Genomic DNA, 23,221 nt, shown 5'->3' on the forward strand with positions numbered 1-23,221 from the left:
GGGCTCGGTCCAGCACAGGAGAGAGTCCATCTCAGCTCAGTTTGGAGCAGTTCAACTTGCAATGGAAATGCAAATGAACGCGCTGTGGTGCAGCCAGAAGAGGCAGTGGAAAAACCCCATTACAGCCCGAGCCTCTTTCAAATCAGCACCCTCAAGACCTCAGTCCCGCTCTGCTGGCATTGAACTGTGGGGGAACATGTTGCCCTCAGACTTTTGTTGGACCAAATCCGAACTCTCTCTTACAGAACTCCTTTGTTTGAGGGCTCAAACCTCCTGCCTCCTGCCTATAGAGCTAAGAATGTGCATATACGTATATCATATATAAACATTATAAAATATAATGGACTTTAAACTATTACAGGTATTAGTGTACATATGGGTGTAATATGATCATTTTGATGTAAAAATAGTTTCGGGACCTACAACAATACAACCTCGAAGGCATGTTAAAAAGTGTTTCGCATAGCTTTCCTCTTTCAGACACTCAACTTATTGAATCTGTATACATGCTATTGCCCTGAAATATGAACACACCTGGGACAAAATGTGCATGTATACTGGGGAATACTGCGGGATACAGGGAAGTACTACTTGTTTCTTCTGAATTTGTCCTTTGTTGTAGAGAGAAATATTTTATATTAAACTACATATTAGACCTTTAAGCACTTTCGTTGACTATGTTCAGTCTTTAGTCTCTTCAAATGACCAAACTGTCAACCTGCAAATGACTTCCTGGAGTGTTTGTTTCATTCCTCTATGGGGAAGCAGGGCACGCCAAGACTAATATTCTACTGTAATATTTCAAACCGCAGGAGGAAACGATTATTTGCTGCTGGTTACTACTGTGCCTGGGGACTCATAAACACAGGGAACCGTGAGCACACTTACACACTTCATGAACCCACCCAACAGTTCCATTTTTATTTATATAGCGCCAAAACAATAAAATTGTCTCAAGGCGCTTTACAGAACCCAGTGCCTGAACGCCCCTTAGAGCAAGCATAATGGCGACAGGGGGAAGACTAGGGGGGGTGGGGGGGGGGGGGGCGCATCTGCTTGTGGACGGCCAGGTAGAGATAGAAAAGTGAAACAGTGACACTATAGTCACTAAAAATAATGTATTTATTTACTTGTGTCTTTTTACACAGCAGCCATGCACACACAGGCGACTCCCCGTCATAGAAGCTCCTCATGGTTGAGGATCTTTCTCTTTGGCTTTAGTTTTCCTCTGAGTCGCCATGTCTTGGAGCTTTGTGTCTAGCTTCCTATGCAGATACGCTTTCTTATTGGGGTCCATGGACTTGTCTTTCTGGCCACTGCCGGCGTACAGCACCCCCTCTCTGCTGATCCTCATGCGGGCGTGGCTCTTGGCTCGGTCCCCACAGCCATGGACCTTTAACATAGGGGTAAGAAACAGCCACTTAAGTCATTTACGGACACAGGTGACGATATAAGGAAGCTTAACACATATAACTGCATATGTTTCATTTATTCATTTATCTCTTGAAAATCTGTGTGTGTTTTTTTTTTTTTTTTTTTTTTTTTAACAAGTGTTTGTAAACCCCCCCCCCCCCTTTTCTTTCCTACTGTGAGGCGCATTGTGTTACTTCCTTGTATGAAATGCGCCGTACAAATAAAGTTTGATTTGATTTGATTTGATATGTTTGCGTTAGATTGTTTGCCAAGCATCTACTTCAGGGAGGGCTATTAGGATAGAGCCACAGGGGACCAAATGGACTTGCAGTAGCTTTGACCTGAACCTTGACCTCTCACCTCAGGGATGTGGTGACTGAGGCAGAACTGGCGGTTGCAGTGCATGCACAGCTGTCCAAGCATGATCACGCTGGCTTTGCACTTCACGAAGCCACACACACGCTCAGCCTTGACGACGGCGTCGATCAGCGTGTCAAAGTCACTGTCTGCAGTAGCGGCCGCAGCAATGTCCGCGGGCCCCGCTTTAGTGCGACTCTTCCCTGAAAGAGACAAACACACATAATGGGTCAAGGGTCCTGGCTCTGTGAGATCCACATCAACAGCACACACACACACACACACACACACACACACACACACACACACACACACACACACACACACACACACACACACACGCGCAATGTCCGCGGGCCCCGCTTTAGTGCGACTCTTCCCTGAGAGAGACAAACACACACAAGGGGTTAAGGGTCCTGGCTCTGTGAGATCCACATCAACAGCACAACAGGCCCGGCCGTCACAACACTGAGGTTAGATGCTGGTCTCCCAGTGAGCGCTAAGGTAAATGAAAATAATATGAAAGCTCTGTACTGAGAGTCTCTAATAACAAAGGGTCTGCTACCTGTAGAAATAGGATTTCATTTGAAAAAGACTGAAAAATACTTCTAGTGTATTTACCGTTTATTCCACCCATTAATCATTAGTTTACTTCTAGTGAAGGTAAAGTTTATTCCACCCATTAATCATTAGCATTTCAAAATGACAGTGGTAAATTATTGGTGCGACAGAAATAACACACACACACTCACACTCACACACATATACACACACACACATCTGAGTTTTCACCTTTGGCTGCTCCCTTCCCCTTCTTGCCTGGCTGGCTCTTCCCTCCTGCAGCGCAGACTGCAGCTCCCCCCCTCTGCTGCTGTTGGCTCAGTCTGGCCCTCTCCTCCCTCTTCTGCTGCTCTCTTCTCATGCGCTCCAGGTGCAGACTCTTCAGGTCCACACCCGCAGGTGCTGCCCCCTGGTGGCCGGGTGTAGTCTCTGCCTCTGTCTCCGCGCGGCTCGGCTGTGGTTCTGCTTTCTGTTCTCCCCCTGTGGAGGGTTCCTGTGGTCCCGAGGACGATCTGGAGACGGTGATGTGGCGGTTCTGTCCCTCGCCCTGGCTCTCGTGCTTGAGGCCCAGCTCCTCGGATATCTGGTGGACCAGCAGACGATCGTGAGAGTTCAGGGACGGAGCGAAACGCAGCTCCGTCTGGCCCGGGTCCTGCAGGAACGTCTGGATCTGCTGCCTGATCTGGTCCTGCTTCTTCTGCGTCTGGGCCTGATCTTGGTTCTGGTCCTCTCCTCTGGGCAGGGCAGAACCCCTAAAGGGTCCAGACTCTGGGGTCTTACCCTGGGGGTCCCTTCCTTTAGATTTCCCCCCAGTTTCAGGCCTCTTCCCCGACTCCCGCTTCGCTTCCTTCCCCTTCCCTGACTCTCCTTTGCTCCTCTGCTGGGCTGATGGGGGCTGTCTGGACCCCTCTTTGGGGTCCCGGGTGTAGTTCTGCGGCACCACGTCCTCCAGGTACTCGAAGGCCGTCCGGATCTCACCGTGCTCGTTCATGTAGTCCACCAGGGACTTGAGGAAGTCGTGGTTTCGGACCGTCAGAGAATCGCACACCACCGTGAGCTGGCGTCGAGCTCGGGTCACGGCCACGTTGATTCTTCTGTCCTCCGCCAAAAACCCAACGTCACCTAGGAGAACAGTGAACCAGGAACAAAACATTAGTACGTGCAGAAATTCCAGAGGGAATTTTGTGAACTTACAGATGATGTGTGTGTGATTGTGTGTGAGTGTGTGTGTGTATGTGTGTGATACCGTATATATAGCATACTCATCAATATAGACTAATGCACAGCAAGGGATCTGACAGACACCTGATAAAGTTTATTAGTGTTATTTGATTTCTCAACCTTGTGGTTATACCTGTATGTATAAACTACGTATATATTTACTTTAATCTTATGTTGAATACTGACACTGAAGTATAACTGCAACTACCGTCCTGATGATGAGTGAACCCACATGTGAAGTCATTCACATAAGCATTAGTGCGATTATGATCAATATATCACGGTCATGACTGCCTGTAAAGGAAAGCAGGCGCTGTCTCACTCACCCTTTCGGTTGGATCTGACCAGGGACAACACCACAGCCTCTTTCTCTCTGCCCTGGAACCCGTCCACTGACTTGATCTCCAGCTCAGGGTGCCTCTGCGAGAGCCTCTGCCTCAGAAGGTCAACCTGAGGTCAACCAGAGGTCAGCATTGTTTTATTCATCACTGCTACTTTCTGCATGGTTAAGTGACTGCAGCATCACTTAAGGATACAACATGTCGTTTTTTTTCCAAGCCATTTTTAGACTGAGGCAATGACAAACACAAAGACAGGATGTGTTCTACTAAACTTGGTTTTGGCTTAAGCCATTTATGTTTGTCTACACTGGACAAAAACGATATAACATAAAATGTCACTTGAAAAAAAGAAACAAGATGCCCATGAATTTCTTCAGAATGAATTTCTTCAGCTGTTACAGTTCTCTACAGAGAATTAATTACGTACAGAAACTCTTTGAAGTATGTCAAGCAGTGACTGCGTTACCTGAAGATTGTAAGGAGCGATTACAGCGATATCCTTTGCTTTCAAGCCAGCGTCCGTCAGTGCTTTGACATGCAGAGCTACGATGTCTGCCTCTCCTGCAGGCGTTTGAAAGGATAAAAAACACAACTTACAGCTCATCATACATGAATACATGCTTAGATAAGTGGCATGTCATTCGAATTAAACTTGGTTTAACCTTTATTTATTTATCTATTTGTTTGTTAGTTTATTCTGCCCTGTGAGGTGATTTGGAAAAACTGGAAAGGTGCTTTCAAAATAAAAGGCATTGCTACTTTTCCTAAAGTGTCAGTTTTTGCATTTGTTTTTAAAATTGACATCTCAGACATCGCACCTTCGTTTCCCTTGGACAGCTCGTCTGTGTCCTCCATCTCATTCAACCCACAGCCGGCCGTGTCTATGAGCAGCAAGGGCAGGCCTGTCTCCTCAACACTGGCCACTCCAGGAAGATCCCTGGTCAAAAGAAAACTCTTTTTTAAGAAATGAAGAAGTCGCACAGGGGTTTAACTGTGTCTGTACAACTAACCACGTCTCAGATCTCTGAGTGCATTTCATATATACACGCACACGCTCACGCACACGCTCACACACACGCTCACACACACGCTCACACGCTCACACACACACACACACACACACACACACGCACACGCTCACACACACACACACACGCTCACACACACGCTCACACACACATGCACACAAACACAAACACGTTTGTCACCTGTACACCTGCAGATGCAGTTTTACACTTTAAGGTAAGGTCCGCAATTCTGGCAGAAGGTTGTTGATATTTGAGCTCAACAGCCAATGAAATTGCATCCCTCCAGTCCATGCTACTAAAGCAATGTGTCGATTGGCTGGAATAATGTATGACTCCCACGCCCACACCAACATTTATTTTGAGCACACACAGAACGGACAGCTAGACGACCATGAGGAGCAATTCACGGACTTTGACAAAAAGTGTATTGGATTAGGATTGCGGACTGCACCTTTAATCTGCTCTGCTAATACTGAGGCGTCCTTACTTCAACAGGTGCTTCTCCACGGAGGCGTGCGCGGTCAGCTTGCCCTGGTACATCTTCTCTGAGGCCCACTGCATGATGGCGCTGTTCATACGGTACTGCACCGTCAGCATCCGCACCACGACCGCACCGTACTTCTCGATCACCCTCTCCATCAGGCTCACCGACAGACCCTTAGAGGCCGCCCTGGGACGCACGCACACACACACACACACACACACACACACATATTCACCCCATGTTATTTAAATAACATGACCCAAAATCACCCAAAAACAACCAGCAGTTGTTAATTCATTGACATCTGGAATTGCCTAAAGAAACCTTAACCGTGAATAGAAACAAAAACAAACGTCAACTCAGCATTTGTGTTCCTCCAAAGTAATTTAAAGTACAGACATCTTTGCAGTATTTATGTAACCTTCATACTGGGCCCATAACATAATACTAGACTCCAGTTTTGTCCCTGGTAGTCATGATGAATCCATATTTGTGTGTTTATGTTTGTACAGGAGAATGACTGGATTGTCAGTTCAGCTTGATAGAGAGAACAGACTTCCAGCCTTCTCTGTATTCCTATTCCCAGTGGCACAGCTTTGATGACCAGCAGCTCACGGAGAAGAAACAGTGGCGTTACGTGTGTGTGACTTAGTGACGTTACGTGAGTGACTTAATGGCGTTACGTGTGTGTGACTTGATGGTGGCGTATAAGAGACAGTGGCGTTAGGTGTGTGACTTTGATGGTGGCAGAGAAGAGACAGTGGCCTTACGTGCGTGACTTGATGGTGTTACGTGTGTGACTTAGTGACGTTACGTGTGTGACTTGATGGTGGCAGAGAAGAGACAGTGGCCTTACGTGCGTGACTTGATGGTGGGCGGCAGCTGCTTGTAGTCTCCGGCCAGGATGCACTTGCGGGCGTTGAGGAGGGGGATCCAGCAGCTGGCCTCCAGCGCCTGCGCACACTCGTCGATTACCACCACGTCAAAGTGATCCGCCGGCAGCAGCTTCAGAGGCCCGCCTGAAGACGCTCCTAGGGGGGCGGGGGGGTAGGGCTAATTATTGATGGGAGTGGTTATGGGAAAGGCTAACTTGCTGCTCGGTGTCTGGGAGATTCAGGTCAGTGTATATGGGATTCATGCCACAAAAAACAATCCAATACTGTTAAGGGTACAGAAAATTGAGTATCTAGCTTTTCTATTATTTTTTTTCCTTTTACTCTCTAATAACTGGCCCCACTAAGTTGAAATACATTTTGTCTGTCTGAAGAAATTTTACACGACTGTGTGTGTATGTGTGTGTGCGTGGATGTATGTTGACCTGCCACTCACCAGTGTTGGTGGCCAGAATGACACTGGCCCCCTTGAGGATCTGTTTGGTGGCGGTGTCCTCTCTGCTCCTCAGCTCCTTGCGTAGCTCGCCCAGCTCCCTCTTCAGCCCGCCTCTGCTCCCTCTGTCCCTCGTCTTCTTCAGCTCACTCTGCCGTACAGCAATCAACACACACAAGATTAGCACACAGACACACACACAAAACACTTAACTCTTCCAAAAGCCTTGTCCTTGACTTCCCTAATGCTAGTTATAATGCTAGTATTACTGTTCTGTAAGAAGTCTTTATGGCCTCCTTATGAAGTCCTTGTGCGTGTCTTTGTATGTCAGAAGCGATACTGATATTGATTTCTTATTGAAAAAAGTAAATAAATAAAGTAACGCCTTACCAAAGCCTTGTCCATGTCTTTGCGGATGTCTGCGATGATGTCGGTGGTGTCGCTGCGGGAGAGGATGGCGTCCAGAGAGTATTGTTGGATGGTCTCCAGGAGACGGGCGGGGTGGCCCAGCCTCAGCACCTTCACCTTACGCTGAGCTAGACGCTCCACCAGGTTATCCACCACCACGTTAGACGGAGCACAGCACAGCACCTGACACAGCAACAGGTGTAGTGTAGCTTTACTACAGGTAACAGCACAGGTGTAGTGAAGCTTTACTACAGGTAACAGCACAGCACCTGACACAGCAACAGGTGTAGTGTAGCTTTACTACAGGTAACAGCACAGCACCTGACACAGCACAGGTGTAGTGAAGCTTTACTACAGGTAACAGCACAGCACCTGACACAGCAACAGGTGTAGTGTAGCTTTACTACAGGTAACAGCACAGGTGTAGTGAAGCTTTACTACAGGTAAGAGCACAGCACAGCACAGGTGTAGTGTAGCTTTACTACAGGTAACAGCACAGCACAGCACCTGACACAGCACCGGTGTAGTGTAGCTTTACTACAGGTAACAGCACAACACAGGTGTAGTGAAGCTTTACTTCAGGTAACAGCACAGCACCTGACACACCAGCACAGGTGTAGTGTAGCTTTACTACAAGTAACAGCACAGCACATACACGATCAGATGAGTAGTATAGCTTTACAACAGGTAACAGCACAGCACCTGACCTGACACAGCACAGGTGTAGTGTAGCTTTACTACAGGTAACAGCACAGCACATACATGTTCAGATGAGTAGTATAGCTTTACTACAGGTAAAAGCACAGTGCCTTGTGGGGCTGCCCACAGCGTGTGCGCGAGCAGCGATTGACACTCCGTCAGACACTCCTCCGATTGGTTGTTTTGATTCCTTCGCAGTGGATTTTTGCAAAGGACATTAGGACCACTGGGTGGAGCCAGAGGAGTCTGCCTTTTCACAGATTACCTGTCTCATGTACTACTGGACACTGTCAGGACATTAGTGACAGTTTCACAGATCAGGACATTAGTGACAGTTTCACAGATTACCTGTCTCATGTACTACTGTCAGGACATTAGTGACAGTTTCACAGATTACCTGTCTCATGTACTACTGTCAGGACATTAGTGACAGTTTCACAGATTACCTGTCTCATGTTCTACTGTCAGGACATTAGTGACAGTTTCACAGATTACCTGTCTCATGTTCTACTGTCAGGACATTAGTGACAGTTTCACAGATTACCTGTCTCATGTTCTACTGTCAGGATGTAGTGACAGTTTCACAGATTACCTGTCTCATGTTCTACTGTCAGGATGTAGTGACAGCTTTACAGATTACCTGTCTCATGTACTACTGTCAGGACATTAGTGACAGCTTTACAGATTACCTGTCTCATGTACTACTGTCAGGACATAGTGACAGTTTCACAGATTACCTGTCTCATGTTCTACTGTCAGGACATTAGTGACAGTTTCACAGATTACCTGTCTCATGTTCTACTGTCAGGACATTAGTGACAGTTTCACAGATTACCCGTCTCATGTTCTACTGTCAGGACATTAGTGACAGTTTCACAGATTACCTGTCTCATGTTCTACTGTCAGGACATTAGTGACAGTTTCACAGATTACCCGTCTCATGTTCTACTGTCAGGATGTAGTGACAGCTTTAGCAAATATGACAAGAAATTATTTTCATAAGGGTTACCTACTGCAGCTTTAAAGGTATTCTACTGCATCGTTACAACCACACAACTAAAATAAGCTCTCTTCAAGAACACATGTGTCCTCGTCTTACCTTGTTTCCTTGTTTGACGGCTTGCAGGATCACTTCCACCACCGTGGTGGTCTTCCCTGTCCCCGGGGGTCCATGTATGACGGCCAGATCCCTCTGCTTCAGGGCAAAGGTCACGGCCTCCCGCTGAGACTGGTCCAGTCCAGTGTTATAAAACTCTACATCACCTGACCAGTGAAAATATGACTGTTGTTAGTATTCTATTTTTTTATGTATTTAATGTTTTTTTGTATGTCGCTTTGGATAGACACGTATGTAAGATTACCCATAATGCACCGCCAGAACAAAGTCACAATCAAAACTTTACTCCAATGATCTCTACAACTCTACGTCTATGACTTATGATCTACCCAAAGCATTACAGTTCACAAGTTTAAAAAGCATCATGACTGCTGAGTGTGTGTTAAGCAGGGGGCCTCACCTTGCAGGGAAAGCTCTGTGGGTTGAGAGGTGCCAAAGAGCACATTGATTAGGCCAGCGGCTGGCCCACTGCCGTATCCATTCAGAGAATTCAGGGCACTGCAGACACAACAAACAAACAGACAAACAGACAAACAAACAAACGATTACCAAAACAAAGACATACACAAATAAAAACAAGACAATAACAATGTCTTCTCTTTTATGATTCGCTGTACAGAGATCATGCTAATCATAATCGTATTACAATACAGGAGATGAATTAATGCCTGTCAAATATCATTCTAGCTGTTTAACGACAGCTGAAACCCCACCTTGTTAGTCTCCTGTAGGTGATATCGTTGGCCACCTTCATGATGTTGAAGAGGCCGTCGCCGTCCAGGTTGAGGCCATCCTGAGACTCGTCAAAAGCCACGGCCACGGACGACTGGGTCACTCGTGTCACCACTCCTGTACCCAACTGGGACCCCTGGCTGCACCCCTCAGGGTCGTACAGGCCCACTATGTCACCTATAGCACAGAGCAACCCCCGCATACATGAGATCATTTACTAAGCAGTTCTGAGAAGAGAAATAAGGTGGAGTGGGGAAATTTAAGCAGGCAAATAGGCTGCTTAGTTGTAGTATTATCAAATGAAACAATTGATGACAGAATCAAGTCACAGGGCCACAGAAAGAAGTAATGACAACATCCCAATCCATCCAATCTCCCTTTATAATCACAAAATCTGACACATTTGGATCAAGCAGGCTGTTTCTCACCTGGTCCAAAGCTGTTGCTAGGCAGCACTGAAACGCCGATGCTCTTTCTGGGTTCGAAAATAACGACCAGGCGGCCGTACAGGCCTGTGCGCTGGCTGCCTATCTGCAGTTTCAGCAGACACACACCTTTATGCTGCAGGTGCTTTAGAGGGACATTCTCCTGAAGAAGCCTGCAACAGCACAGCAAATCTTTTAGCAGTGACCAGTAAAGAAAAGGCAAGTACACCCCAAAATTCACCAACTCCCACTGGAAAAGTTCTTAAGATTTCCTTTAATTTCACAGGCACAGGAGAGCAGAACAGGAAAGCACTTATTTTGTAGTCATGCCGTGCCAATGGCTTGCACTTGGCTGTTATCTATATCTACTGACTTTAGAGCTCTTTAGATAACTTCTTTCCATTTCTAGGTTGTGTCCTGATTGTATCAACAGACCTTGTTTCTTCAATTTCCGCTTCCCTCTCCTCCTGAAGGAGCTCCAGGGTTCTGGAGACGAAGACCTCGACTTCCATGACTGTCCCCCTGGTGCGGGGAAACAGAGTGCCGTCATGTTCACTGTCATGTCATATTCACAACATTAAAACATGAACTCTTCATTACGAGAAAGAGAGATCTTTAAGACAATTTCACAACCGCCTCTTATAAATAAGTCTGATTTATGAGCTATTGCACAAATCAAGACAACGAGTGTATCACTGGACACCTACAAAGGGATGTCGCTAACCTTTTCCAGCCGTGTGACAGCCAAAAGTGATTCCTGAGCAGCCCTCAATAGAAACAGACTGTTACCAAATTAGCATGCTTCCCAACAGTTGGAGAGAAAATTACACACACCGCCGACTGTGGCCTGGGTTCTGTCAATGCTACTGAGATGCAAAATCACTATACACACAACCACTTGTTGAAAAATGTAATGTCAACATACAAATTTGGTTGTTAAATGACGTTAGTTTTTTTCGTGCTAGTGCAACAGCTAACTGACTTCTTCTTCTTCCTTTTTTGCGGTAAGCCCGTAGTCACATCTCACGCGTCAGCCCCCTAGTGGTTACTTCATGAAACACGTTTTTGTTCGATATGTGCCTTGTGAATGAGTCTGAGACGTTAGAGGCCTATAAAGACTTTGGTAGAGGTCGGAGCTAGCAAGAATCCAGTGAAATAACAAGATATTTTAGTTATCTTTTTTATTATTCTTACGTTTCTGGCAACAACAGACTAAAACCGTTTGTTGGAGGCTATATCTTATTCTGAGTGAAAATTGAAGAGACTAGTTTGTGGTTGTTGTGGGAGTACAATGATAAGATTTTGAAACCTGTCTGAATCGGGGTGTGACTACTTGTACTAGATCTGAGCATTTTGTGAAATTTACATGTATAGATAAGCAGCAATATGAGCTTCACTGTATAACAGTGTTTTTCAAAAATATGCAAATAAAATGTGGGGAAGGCCTAATAGGAATAGAGGAAAACATGTTGTAGCTTGTTGTAGCAATGCCTTATGGCTGATTTGTTAGGCTGATTGGATAAGTAGCTTCCATGTGCCATTATCAATGAGCCTACAAACAGATTAAGATTGGCCAACTTGCACAGTCATGTAATGGCTGCTGAATTTTGATTGGCCGTTGGTGGCCATTTTGTTGAAGGAGCCAAATGGAATTTTATGAGATGTGAGTAAATGTAGCCAAGTATAAGCATACCAAATTTAAATTCAGTAGCTTTTGTGGTTTTTGAGATATTGAAATGTGTCAGTTGTGGCGCCCCCTATGGACAAAATATCGCGAATGTTTGCGTGTGTCCAAAGAATGTGGTAGAATGTGGAAAAACTTTGACAAATACCATATGACCTCCTTGCCTGGCAGCAGTGGTCATAATAGAATGACAGACAGGAAAGGAAACAAGTAAATGATTCTTGTAAGATATAGGGCATAAAGTACCAGCTGACAGCAACCAGATGATGACACTGCATCAAGTGGTGTTAAGTTGCCTAGTTACATTACAAGGAGTCATAAAAAGACAACAAAATGTGTCTGTTGCAAGATTTTATTCTATGAAATATAGGTTAGGCTTTAACCTTCACAGGCTACTTGATACACTTTTTGTGTTATGCAACATTTGCCAGGTCATTTCACACATCTACTCCACCTACCAGGGCCGGAGCGAGAGCGAGAGAGAGAGAGAGAAAAAGAGAGAAAGAGAGAGAGAGAGAGAGAGAGAGAGAGAGAGAGAGAGAGAGACTTTCTGTGTGACTGATGGGTGGACCTGTTGCAGTGGTGTGTGTAACTAGGTGTGTGTGTGTGTGTGTGTGTGTGTGTGTGTGTGTGTGTGGGTCAGTAGTATGTCGGAGCAGAGGTGTATCTGTGTGTGTTGATCTCGTTCTCATTAGCCATGGCTGCGTTGTGTTCTGCTGTGCTGGTGTGTCTCTCCGCTCTCCTCTCCGTCGGCTCCTCTGGGGGGCTGCCTGACATCAGCGACCCGCAGTTCATCCAGAGCTGCGTGAAGCTCCACAACACCCACCGCTCGCAGGCTCAGCCCCCAGCCAGAGACATGCAGTACATGGTGAGACTCTCCCTTCTGCTCTACATCTCTCTCTCACACCTCTCTGTTATAATGAGGTTAGGTTCTGATGCAAACATAAATGCATGTCTTTTCTGTTATTTTTCTCTGTTATTTTCTGTTTATTGTTCTGTTATTTTCTGTTTATTATTCTGTTATTTTCTGTTTCTGGGTTTTGCTTACAGCGGCGATAAAAATTCTCTCAAGATTGTACATCTGATGTTTTGTCCCTTCCATATCTCTGTGTGTGTGTGTGTGTGTGTGTGTGTGTGTGTGTGTGTGTGTTTACGTCTTTATCTTTCTGTGTTTACAACTCAACATGTTATCTGATGCAGGACTTCCTTGCGGTACATAATATGTGTGAGTGTGTGTGTTTTGTCTGTTTGTGTTTGTGTATGTAAATAAGACACTGAATGTTGCTTTTTGATTAAAATATTACTTTACAAGTTCCTTTAAAAAAGTAAATCTGATTTATTCTGATATCATTTCCTGAGTTGCCATGGTGACATTGGTACGCTGAGTACTGGGTGTACCAGGATGATAAGAGAACCTTTAAAGCTTCCCTGTTGAGTCTGGACTATTGGGAGTATTATTAGATTTTGAATAGAAAGTTTCCCCTTTTGTGTGTGTTTTTTTTTGGTTTGGTCCATTGTTGGACCTGTGTGTTTCAATGCCAGAGTTTGCATGGTACGAGAGGGATGCTATTTTTTCCCTGGGTGGGATTTCCTGAAGGGCGCTCCTGGGTTTGTATGGGTTTTTTGCAACACAGAGAAGGTTTACTGACATTATCACAAGTGAGCGTTTTGCTGGAACTTTTCTGCTGTTCTTAATTTGAAATATCTAAATGATGCCTGATCTTCATGTTGAAGAACTACTAGTCTTGTAAAGTAGATCATGATCATCTTTCTGGTGGTTTGGAAGTCACAACAGGAAATGTTTTCTGTTCTTAATGTAACAATGTAATCTCCCTCCGATTTGAGATTAAAGATCTTTTTTTTTACAGACGTGGGATGAGGCTTTAGCCAAAAGTGCCAAATCTTGGGCCAAGAAATGCCAGGCATCCCACAATCCCTTGCTGAAGCAGGCCGGGAAGCTGCACCCTGAGTTCCCTCGCGTCGGGGAGAACATCTGGGTCGGGCTGCCAGTGAGCTCCTTCTCCGTGGAGAACGCCCTGAGGGCCTGGAACGACGAAAGGCAACACTACACCTTGCGGACCAACACATGCAACAAGACATGCGGCCATTACACCCAGGTCAGTGTCTCTGCCCCTCTCTCTGACCCTGACCTCCATTACACCCAGGTCAGTGTCTCTGCCCCTCTCTCTGACCCTGACCTCCATTACACCCAGGTCAGTTTCTCTGCCCCTCTCTCCTCCCTGATCTCAAACACATTATTTACACATTATTTATTTATTTATTTTTATTATTTATTTTTTATTATTATTATTATTATTTTTATTATTTAATACTGTTCAGTACTCCAGCTTAATTCAAGTGAGGTTCACATCCCACTGCATGTGTCTATACGTCCTTCAATGCAATCCAGCATCACCCACCAGCATCTCCTTATCGTTCCTCCTCTTCTCATCCGGTGGACTCACAATGTCCTCAGCAGTAGAGCACAGGCTGTAAAAATAGACACAGTAACATCATCAGCCATCATGACTAACACTGGAGCCCCACAGGGCTGTGCCCTCAGTCCCTTCCTCCACACCCTTCCTCTCCACGCTCCACAATGGCTGCATCAGCCCTCACCTGTCACCGCTTATACAGATACGCTGATGACACTGGTTCAGGAGTTGACACTGGTTCAGGAGGTAGAGGAGTCATGTAGGAATCGGAAGGGTGCTAGTTTGATCCTGACTCCTCCTATCCAAGTGTCGAAGTGTCACTTCCTCCACACCCTTCCTCTCAACTCTCCACACAAATGACTGCATCAGCCCCTCACCTGTCACTGCTTACTACACATACGCTGATGACACTGCCATACTACTACTATTACTATTACTACTACTACTAATAATAATAATAGTAAACGCTGCCATACTGGGACTACTCAACTACAATAACTCTATGTTCCACACTCCTCCCAGTGGTGCTCTGAAGACTGCATGTGGTCACAACAAAAGAGCTGGATATTCACACATCACACACACATCCCACCCTGTACTGAGAGCAGGTTATTCACACATCCCACACATCATCCCACCCTGAACTGAGAGCAGGTTATTCACACACATCATCCCACCCTGTACTGAGAGCAGGTTATTCACACACATCATCCCACCCTGTACTGAGAGCTGGTTATTCACACACATCATCCCACCCTGTACTGAGAGTTAGTTATTCACACATCACACAGACATCCCACCCTGTACTGAGAGCAGGTTATTCAAAGTCAAAGTCTGTTTTATTATCACACAGCACACAACACCACACACATGCATTTGGCGGCGACACAGGACACACACACACACACGCATGCTGATGAGGTCGCCGGTGAAATTTTTCTTCTGCTTTTAACCCATCCTGAAGTCCTTGTCCTTCCTCAAGGGGCTCCAGGAGCAGTGGGCAGCCTTTTACGGCGCACGGGGACCAGGCCAAGTGTTCAGTCCAATCATGGTCAGGGACAGGACAGGAGAGCGATCTTTTTCTGTTTGCATGTTTTTGTGTTGGGGTTCTATGTGGAGGAAACCCCTTGTGAACACGGGGAGAACATGCAAACTCCACACAGAAAGGCCCGGGAGATAACCCACCTGAGCACTGAAGGTCTGGGGAGGACCTGCCCCCCAGAGCCAACAGCGCCCAATGCGGGAATCGAACCCATGACCTTCTTGCTGTGAGGCTACAGTGCAAGCAGTGCAAGCAACTGAGCCACCGTGCGCACCGTCACACATCACACACACATCCCACCCTGTACTGGACCACACCTCCATCCATGGACCGTCAGTTGAACAGGTCAACAGTTTCAAAATCTCGTGAGCTCCATCACAGGCAATAAACTAAGTCTCGATACGAATGCATAGAAAACGTATTCACAGCAAAGAGTGCAAAGAGCCAGAATCACTTCTATTCAGGTACGTGTTGGGCTAGGGAATTACTACGTGTTTGTAATGTGGTTACCTGTATGTATTGCACGGAACAAAGACTAATTAACCAATTAACTAACTAACTCTCTCTGTCTCTCTCCCCCCGTAGTTGCTGTGGGCTAAGAGCTATAAGGTGGGCTGTGCTGTGCTCCCCTGCCCCAGAGGCATCACAGGCTTCAGTGACAGCCCAAAAGCAGGCATATTTGTGTGCAACTATGGAGAAGGGTATGTTCTGCCCTGCTCACAGACAAATAGCCTTATATTGCCTTTAGTTTAAACAGTGAATGGCATATTGTTTGTATGTGATGTCTGACTAGGGGATATATACTGTATATATATGGGGTAAATTTGATGCTAATTTTGATGCTATCAGTGATACAAATGTTTCTGGGCACATATGGGGGCTGTGTACATGTTATCTCATAAGACCTGATGATTCATGACTGATAGACTGTTTGAGTTGAATGGGTTGCAGTGATACATCATTTAATGAAAGGTTAAGGGTTAAAGTGTAAGAGTGACTGTTTTGTTCTGTGCTACTTTCAGTGGGAATTTGGCAGGGGCCGCCCCTTACACTGAAGGGCCATCATGTGCCGTCTGCTCTAAAGATCACTGTGAATCCAATCTCTGCAGTAAGAAAAGATCACACACACACTTACACTCATACACACACACTCATGCACACACACACACACACACTCATACACACACACACACTCATACACACACACACAAACACACATTTTGTCCTTTGGTCCACCATATCAACATCCGGATGATACAAAGCTGTATTACCTGCAGTCCAGAGGAATGTGGTGGTTACCCATAAGTCCAGAGGAATGTGGTGGTTACCCATAAGAATGGATTATGTGTTCATTGGGGGGTTCATCAACATGTTTTCTGTTATTCTATAATATTATGGTAGTATTAATGTGAACACACAAAAAACATGCATTTCATATATCCACCAATTTGGGAAAAAAATATTTTCTAACTTACTGTTGGCCTGTGTTGTCATTCTTTGTGGTACAAATTAAATGTATGCCTTTTGTCACAGGGGATCCAAAGAGAGATGCAGTCAAAAGTATGTGAACTTGTTTTTCTCTTGCTTAAAATCTGTAGCGGGTAACAGAGTTGTTGCATAAAATATTAACGGGACAGCCATATGGCTTTTCATAGTAACAAAGTTTTTATTCTTTCACAAGAAGACACAGTGTTATCTGCCTTAAATGGCTTGTGGGTGCTGGTATCTTTTTGAGCCATAAGCGTTTTGAAGGAATGGTTGTCTGAACGTTTACCTTTAGACTTTCACTTGACATTGACCTGTCAAACATCAACAAAAACAGAAGTTTACAGAACTTTACTTTTTAATATCACTTCATGTCTGTTTACTAACAGTTATTTCAACATTTCTGACATATCTCGTTCTGGTGTGTCTTTCCTCAGCTCATGATTGGTCCCTTCCAGTGGATTCTTCCTCCTCGGCTCTCAGCATCTTTCAGCGGACGGCTGCTACCAGCCAGAGCCAATCACTCATGGTTTTATTCTTGGTACTAGTTTCAGTTTATTGATCACAACCCAATCACTCATGGCTTTATTCTTGGTACTAGTTTCAGTTTATTGATCACAACCCAAGAGAGATCCCAATGTATGTAACATATAAGGTGTCATGCTTTTTTTCCTTATATTTCAGTTTGTCAAATTTTATATCACAATATTTCAAAATATACCTACATATAATGATGTATGTTTACGACATAAATATCAGATATGTAAAGTGACTATAACTAAACTCATATTTTCTGAACATTCTATCAGGAGTGGTTGTTTTAAAAGACCTGATTTGGCTCTTTCCTTATATTTCATATTTGTGTCAATGTGTAAAAAAAAACTGTGTGTTCTGTCTGTATCTGTTAAAAAATAAAATTATACCTAAGACATTTTTTTGTTGCTGTTGATGTCATATTAAGGTTTTCTCATATGTCAAAGCAAAGTCAATGTATTCCTCTTTCTATCTTAAACTGCAATGACATCATCCTCTGCCAAATGTCATGGAATTATGGGGCATTCACCGTATTCACATGGTGGCCATTTTTCTCTGACGTCACGCTCAGGGTGGGGAATCCTCTGGAGAAGCCTCAAACTGTCAATACTCCGTCTGTCAGCTGTCTGTGTCTGTGAGAATGGCGAGATGTTTGAAAAACGTAATTCCTGTACCATCAGTATCGTTTCATGAAATGGGTAGATGAATTTGTCAGGATCCTCAAAAGGATTAAAAAAACAAGGATACCGACTTGGATTGAAGGTTACATCAATGATTGTTGAAGGCCAGACCCGGCGCCTGACCTGAGCGCAGTGTAAACGCTGTTAGTAACGTTAAGACCCGGCGCCTGACCTGAGCGCAGTGTAAACGCTGTTAGTAACGTTAAGACCCGGCGCCTGACCTGAGCGCAGTGTAAACGCTGTTAGTAACGTTAAGACCCGGCGCCTGACCTGACCTGAGCGCAGTGTAAAGTCGTGCAGACAGAAGAAGCCTCAGGCGCGCAATGTTCTCCCGTGTAAGGCGCGTAATGTTCTCCCGTGTAAGGCGCGCAATGTTCTCCTGTGTAAGGTGTGTAATGTTCTCCCGTGTAAGGCGCGTAATGTTCTCCCGTGTAAGGCGTGTAATGTTCTCCCGTGTAAGGCGTGTAATGTTCTCCCGTGTAAGGCGCGCAATGTTCTCCTGTGTAAGGCGCGCAATGTTCTCCCGTGTAAGGTGTGTAATGTTCTCCCGTGTAAGGCGCGTAATGTTCTCCCTAAGGCGCGCAATGTTCTCCCGTGTAAGGCGGGAAATCTCCTGCCATGCCGCCTCCAGCTGGTCGTCCAATGGCAGCAGGAACTGAGCACAGTCGAGGTCAGAGGTCAGAGGTCAGGATGGGGCGCAGGCTCAACGTCTCGCTCTGCATCACAGGACACAACTGGAGAATCAGAAAACATCAACTCCAAATGTGTGTGAACTCTAGCCTCTGCGGAGAGAAGCAGACTACTGAACAGACTTACTGTAAGCTTCTTAATCAGAGTCAGCCGCGTCTGGGCTTTCATCCTTCTTCTCCTCCAGCGAACTCATCACTGTGTGTACAAATATCCCCTCCATAATCCTCAGGGTACTTGAAATTAATCAATTAACACAATAACTGCCAGAGTCTCAGTTGTTAATCAGTCAGAAAGTCTGTGTCAGTGAAATAGATGGATACTTTATTCATCCCGAGGGAAATTTTAGGACATCGAGTAGCTTATACAATATACACAACTCACAGGCACGCATACACAAATCACATACACATAGGGAGAACATGTTCAAAAGGAGTGGGGTGGTAATGGATACAACAATCGGTCTGACCCTATGGTGCAATGTGCATGATAGTGAGTGACAGTGTAGATGCCCAGGAGGAAAGTGTTCTTGTGCTGCTTGTGTGGATAGTGCAAATAGATAATGTTCTTGTGCTTGTGTGATAGTGCAAAGAGATTAAGAGTATAGTAATAGAATATCTGTGCAAGGGGCTAGTATAGCCAGTAAAGGGTAAAGGGGTGGACAGATTTGTCCGATTCCCTGTGTTTATACGACTAGCCTCCAGGAACACAGCAGTACGACATGTGTCACTGTGTTATTGTGTCACGTGTCAACGCTACTGTTGCTATCATGAGCTTCCCATTCTGAGGGTCAATCCATACAAATTAACAACTTCTGGTTCAGCAACTGATGAAGGGACCATCAGCTGCACACGTAAGACATTGTAAGACATTTTAAGACCCCTTTCTCTGTTCCTCTAAATCAGCTGCACACGTAAGACATTTTAAGACATTTTAAGAGCCCTTTCTCAGTTCCTCTAAACGCGCCCGATTACTCACAAACCTCATGACAGCCTTGCACCCGTGGACAGGAAAACCACATGGCATGATGTAACGTTCAATAAACAGCGGTTAATACACCAGTGCAGTCAATACATGAGTTTGTTTTATAAAATGACATAAAATCCTGTAATGCGGTTTATATACAGTGCGGTTAACAGTTGGGAAAATACGGTATGCATTGTCAGACATATATATGTTTTATTTTCCTTTACTCAAGGGCCTTCGAGAAAATTGATCTCTGCTGATTCATCATGATCCCAAAGGCCCGCTTCCATCACACACCTCACTTTTGCTAGATGTCTGTTCCTGGCCCGCACCACGTTTCTGGTCAGGCTCTCTACATGGTGTCATTGAACAGATGGGGGAGGTAAGAGAAGAATAACCTCCAGGTACCAACCAGGTGGTTGATGCAGCTTCTGCACCTATTCTGATCTTAACTCTTCCACCTGGACATCATGAACAGAGCCAGGCAGACCAGAGAAGATATTTAAGACATGGTCTTAAAGACACTTAAAGACACTTATTTAAGACATGGTCTTTGTGGTCATAGATGGCCTGTAGTTACACTGAGTAGACAGGAGTCCTTGTGTATGTTGCCGGAGACAATAGTCCAAGCTGCAAGCTAAGGGAGTACCTGCCATGCATTGCCATTCAGCTGACAATGTGGTGTCTGTGTGGATAAAGGGGAAACAGTATTTAAAATGTACTTTGAGATGTTTAGGTGATAATAGCAGCATAACATTTCATACTCAGAAGAGGTTTTATATTTATCAATAACAACTATAAACATGTTTAAAAAAATTAGAATTAAAATTAGATGTTTTGCTGCTTCTCAGAGAGAAAATGGTCTTTCTATCCATAAGCTCCTGTAGCAGCATAATGATGGTGGGTGCATGGGGCATATATACTGTATATACCCCCCAAACCACACTTGTCCATCCATACAAAGGAACAACTACTGGTCCAGCAGCTGATGCAGCACAGGCCCTGAGCACTGGTCCGGGGATGCCATCAGGGCCAGCAGCCTTACGTGCATTAGTCCTGCTCAGTGCAGAACATACGTCGGTGGAGGAGAGTGTGAGGGGCTGGTGGTCTGTGGTGAGCACAGCCTTGATGGCCGCCTCCTGGTTGTCCCTGTCAAAGCAGCATTAAAGCTGTTCAGCTCATCAGGGAAGGAGGCATTGCTGTTTTGGGGGGTGGTGTTGGTGGGTTTGTAGTCCGTTATGGCCTGGATGCCTTGCCACATGCGTTGGGGGTCGGAGTTGTTCTTGAAGTGCTCCTCAATCCTTAGCTTGTGGCAGTGCTTGGCCTTCTTGATGCCCCTCTTCAGGTCAGCCTCTTCAGGTCAGCGGTGTCTCGTGTCTTCAGCAGTAGGCAGTCCTCTGTTCATCCATGGCTTCTGGTTGGAATGTTTTTAACTTAAATGATGACTAGTCAGTCTTCAAAACTTAAAACCCCATTCTCGCTTCCTCTAAACGATTACTCACAACCCTCATGACAGCCTTGCACAAACTTCTCTTTCTAAGTTTGCACAGAATTGGTCAATGGGCCGTTTAAAAAACAGGATGCCACCATTACCACAAGACGTTTTCTGCTCTAATATCTCAGTCAGAGGCTGGTCACCGAACTACCTTCACCATTCACTTAGACCCATGAGAGAAAAAATATAAAAGGTTTATTTGAAAAACATAAAATTCGTAATGTTCTCAACTATGTTCCTCTTTTGATGTTTTGCTTTGCCCACGTGCATAGGAAGTGCGCATAATGTATGTTTTGATATTTGTTTAAGTGTGCGCGTGAACGTTTGAACGTTTGGAAAGTTTCAATGACTGTGTCCTGACCTCCTCATCCGTAATCATATTTCACAACACAAAGACTTCAGTGTGTGCGTGCGCGCGCGCGCGTGTGCGTGTATATTTGTGCGTGTATGTGTGTGTGTATTTCTGTGAGTCTGGTCCGGACTGATTAAAACCACGAGTGTTTCTGTGAACTAGAATCACTCTCTCTCTCCCTTTGACATGCACACACACGCAGGCAGAAACATTGGATCTGTGCAACGGGAGAAGAACACGAGGAATAACAAAAATAAACATTCTTCTTTTTCATGCCGTCTGCTGCTCTGACAGCACCATGTTAGCCATGATCTCCATGCTAAAGCTGCTAACAGTGTTCAACTTTGGGTGTGTGTATGGAGCGTTCATAACCATGGACACACTGGTGAGTAGCCTGGCAGGCCAGACAAGCGGAGCGACGCGCACACACACTCACACGCTGGAGATGACAAGAAAGACTCAACGCGTATCCAGGACTGGTTATCACCGGGATTCGTATAAACTCATCTATGGACATGATGTTGCAGCCAATAATGAGATAACCGACGATGTTAAAATCAGCGATGAACTCAGCGCTGTGAGAAAGTACGTGGGGAAGTAAACATTGTAAACATTGTTGAAGGACTCAGCAGAATGATGGTTATCGATCATCTCAGTGATGAAAACTTGCTCAGTACTCAGCTCAGCAATAACATCATCGGTGCAGATGGACCCAGTGGGTTGGAGTTGGATTGGGATGGAGGTAAAGTGATGGGTTTGCCCTTAGACTCTGGACAGTCTGAGGCTAAAAGCACTGTGATTGATGATGGCATTTTCAGTCCCACTAACACTGATGAGTCCAGTGAGAGTGAGAAAGGCCATGCTGAAATTGGTCATGTTGACATCGCAGAGAGTATTCCAGGCAATCATGTTGAAAGTGACATTGCTAAATCCAGTGCTATAAGACATGTTGAAATTGACAGTGTTGAACCTACTGATTATTTTAGAAGTGACAGTATTGAATCTGCTGAGAGTAAATCCGCTGACAACATTGGGAGTGAAAGTGTTGAATCATCTGATCATGTTGGAGGTGAAAGTGTTGAATCAGCTGATCATGTTGGGAGTGAAAGTGTTGAATCATCTGATCATGTTGGGAGTGAAAGTGTTGAATCCAGTGCTGATGAGTCGGAGGGGCCAGTGGTGCGAGTGCATGGGGGCAGCGTACGCGGCCTCACGCTGGACAAAGCCCACGTCTTCTACGGAATCCCGTACGCGGGCCCCCCAGTGGGGCAGCAACGCTGGCTACGACCCCAACCTGTGTTGCCATGGTTACAGACGTACAACGCCACCTTCCCCCGGCCGTCGTGCATGCAGGCGTGTGCCGGAGAGTTCGCTAAGATGTGCCCTCCAAAGGTACGCATACTAATAGCCAATCAGAGAGGGAAACACTGTAGGAATGCACCAATCAAAGGGGAGCATTCATGACCATCAGTCAATCATCAGGGCATGAAAACAGCAGCTCTTAAATTACTCATTCTCTTCACCACCGTCCAGATTATTAAACCATCTAACATCAAGAGAGACAGGAGAACATACATAATTGTGTGCATAGCATCTTAGATATCTCATGGTACATTTGTGTGTGTGTGTGGGTGTGTGTGTGTTCGAGTGTTTGCGTGCGTGCGTGTGTGTGTGTTTAGGTAAGTGAAGACTGCCTGTACTTGAATATATTTGTTCCTCGGAGTGTGAACTTCTCGTCGCCAACGGAAA

The 23,221-nt window shown here is 45.3% G+C and overlaps 3 protein-coding genes across 5 annotated transcripts in view; 2 read left to right on the forward strand and 1 right to left on the reverse strand.

Annotated features, from left to right (window-relative positions):
• Nucleotides 1-1,103: 1,103 nt before the first annotated feature.
• Nucleotides 1,104-11,119, reverse strand: ighmbp2 (immunoglobulin mu DNA binding protein 2). The gene is made up of 16 exons (XM_031564788.2): nt 10,837-11,119; nt 10,548-10,634; nt 10,116-10,285; nt 9,669-9,864; nt 9,356-9,453; nt 8,938-9,101; nt 7,122-7,322; nt 6,735-6,882; nt 6,262-6,436; nt 5,409-5,591; nt 4,712-4,830; nt 4,360-4,454; nt 3,879-4,002; nt 2,563-3,453; nt 1,774-1,973; nt 1,104-1,393 (listed from the first exon to the last, which is right to left on the reverse strand). Exons 2-16 carry the CDS (start codon nt 10,622-10,624, stop codon nt 1,190-1,192), a joined length of 3,045 nt encoding a protein of 1,014 aa, XP_031420648.1. The 5' UTR covers nt 10,625-10,634; nt 10,837-11,119; the 3' UTR covers nt 1,104-1,189.
• Nucleotides 11,120-11,667: 548 nt separating this feature from the next.
• On the forward strand, nt 11,668-17,680 carry glipr1b (GLI pathogenesis-related 1b). Of its 3 annotated transcripts, none has more exons than XM_031563020.2 (7): nt 11,668-11,775; nt 12,577-12,664; nt 13,665-13,913; nt 15,859-15,974; nt 16,296-16,381; nt 16,807-16,833; nt 17,196-17,680. In XM_031563020.2, exons 1-7 carry the CDS (start codon nt 11,759-11,761, stop codon nt 17,318-17,320), a joined length of 708 nt encoding a protein of 235 aa, XP_031418880.1. In that variant the 5' UTR covers nt 11,668-11,758; the 3' UTR covers nt 17,321-17,680. The 3 variants fall into 3 exon arrangements, with proteins under 3 accessions (XP_031418880.1, XP_031418871.1, XP_031418863.1); XM_031563011.1 differs by having other exon boundaries at nt 11,687-11,775; nt 12,443-12,664; XM_031563003.1 differs by having other exon boundaries at nt 11,696-11,775; nt 12,492-12,664.
• A 3,855-nt stretch (nt 17,681-21,535) lies between these two features.
• Nucleotides 21,536-23,221, forward strand: part of si:dkey-30c15.17 (crystal protein) — an 11,013-nt gene continuing 9,327 nt past the window's right edge. Inside the window, exons 1-2 of the mRNA XM_031564790.2 lie at nt 21,536-22,864; nt 23,152-23,221. The exon at nt 23,152-23,221 is cut by the window's right edge and continues 132 nt beyond it. Of these exons, the coding sequence (XP_031420650.1) occupies nt 22,106-22,864; nt 23,152-23,221 (829 nt within the window). The 5' untranslated portion in view covers nt 21,536-22,105. The remainder of the gene's footprint in view (nt 22,865-23,151) is intronic.

This window comes from Clupea harengus, chromosome 3 (genome assembly GCF_900700415.2).
Source record: "Clupea harengus chromosome 3, Ch_v2.0.2, whole genome shotgun sequence".
NCBI classification, from domain to species: Eukaryota; Metazoa; Chordata; class Actinopteri; order Clupeiformes; family Clupeidae; genus Clupea; species Clupea harengus.

Excerpts from the sequence above, each read along its gene's own strand:
- ighmbp2 (XM_031564788.2), bottom strand. The coding sequence starts at position 10,624 with ATGGAAGTCGAGGTCTTCGTCTCCAGAACCCTGGAGCTCCTTCAGGAG. Across the intron at positions 5,592-6,261 it reads CCCACCATCAAGTCACGCAC|GGCGGCCTCTAAGGGTCTGT; the intron begins GTAAGGCCACTG and ends CGTGCGTCCCAG. Across the intron at positions 3,454-3,878 it reads GGTCAGATCCAACCGAAAGG|GTGACGTTGGGTTTTTGGCG; the intron begins GTGAGTGAGACA and ends CTGTTCTCCTAG.
- glipr1b (XM_031563003.1), top strand. Across the intron at positions 12,665-13,664 it reads CCAGAGACATGCAGTACATG|ACGTGGGATGAGGCTTTAGC; the intron begins GTGAGACTCTCC and ends TTTTTTTTACAG. Across the intron at positions 16,834-17,195 it reads AAAGAGAGATGCAGTCAAAA|CTCATGATTGGTCCCTTCCA; the intron begins GTATGTGAACTT and ends GTCTTTCCTCAG.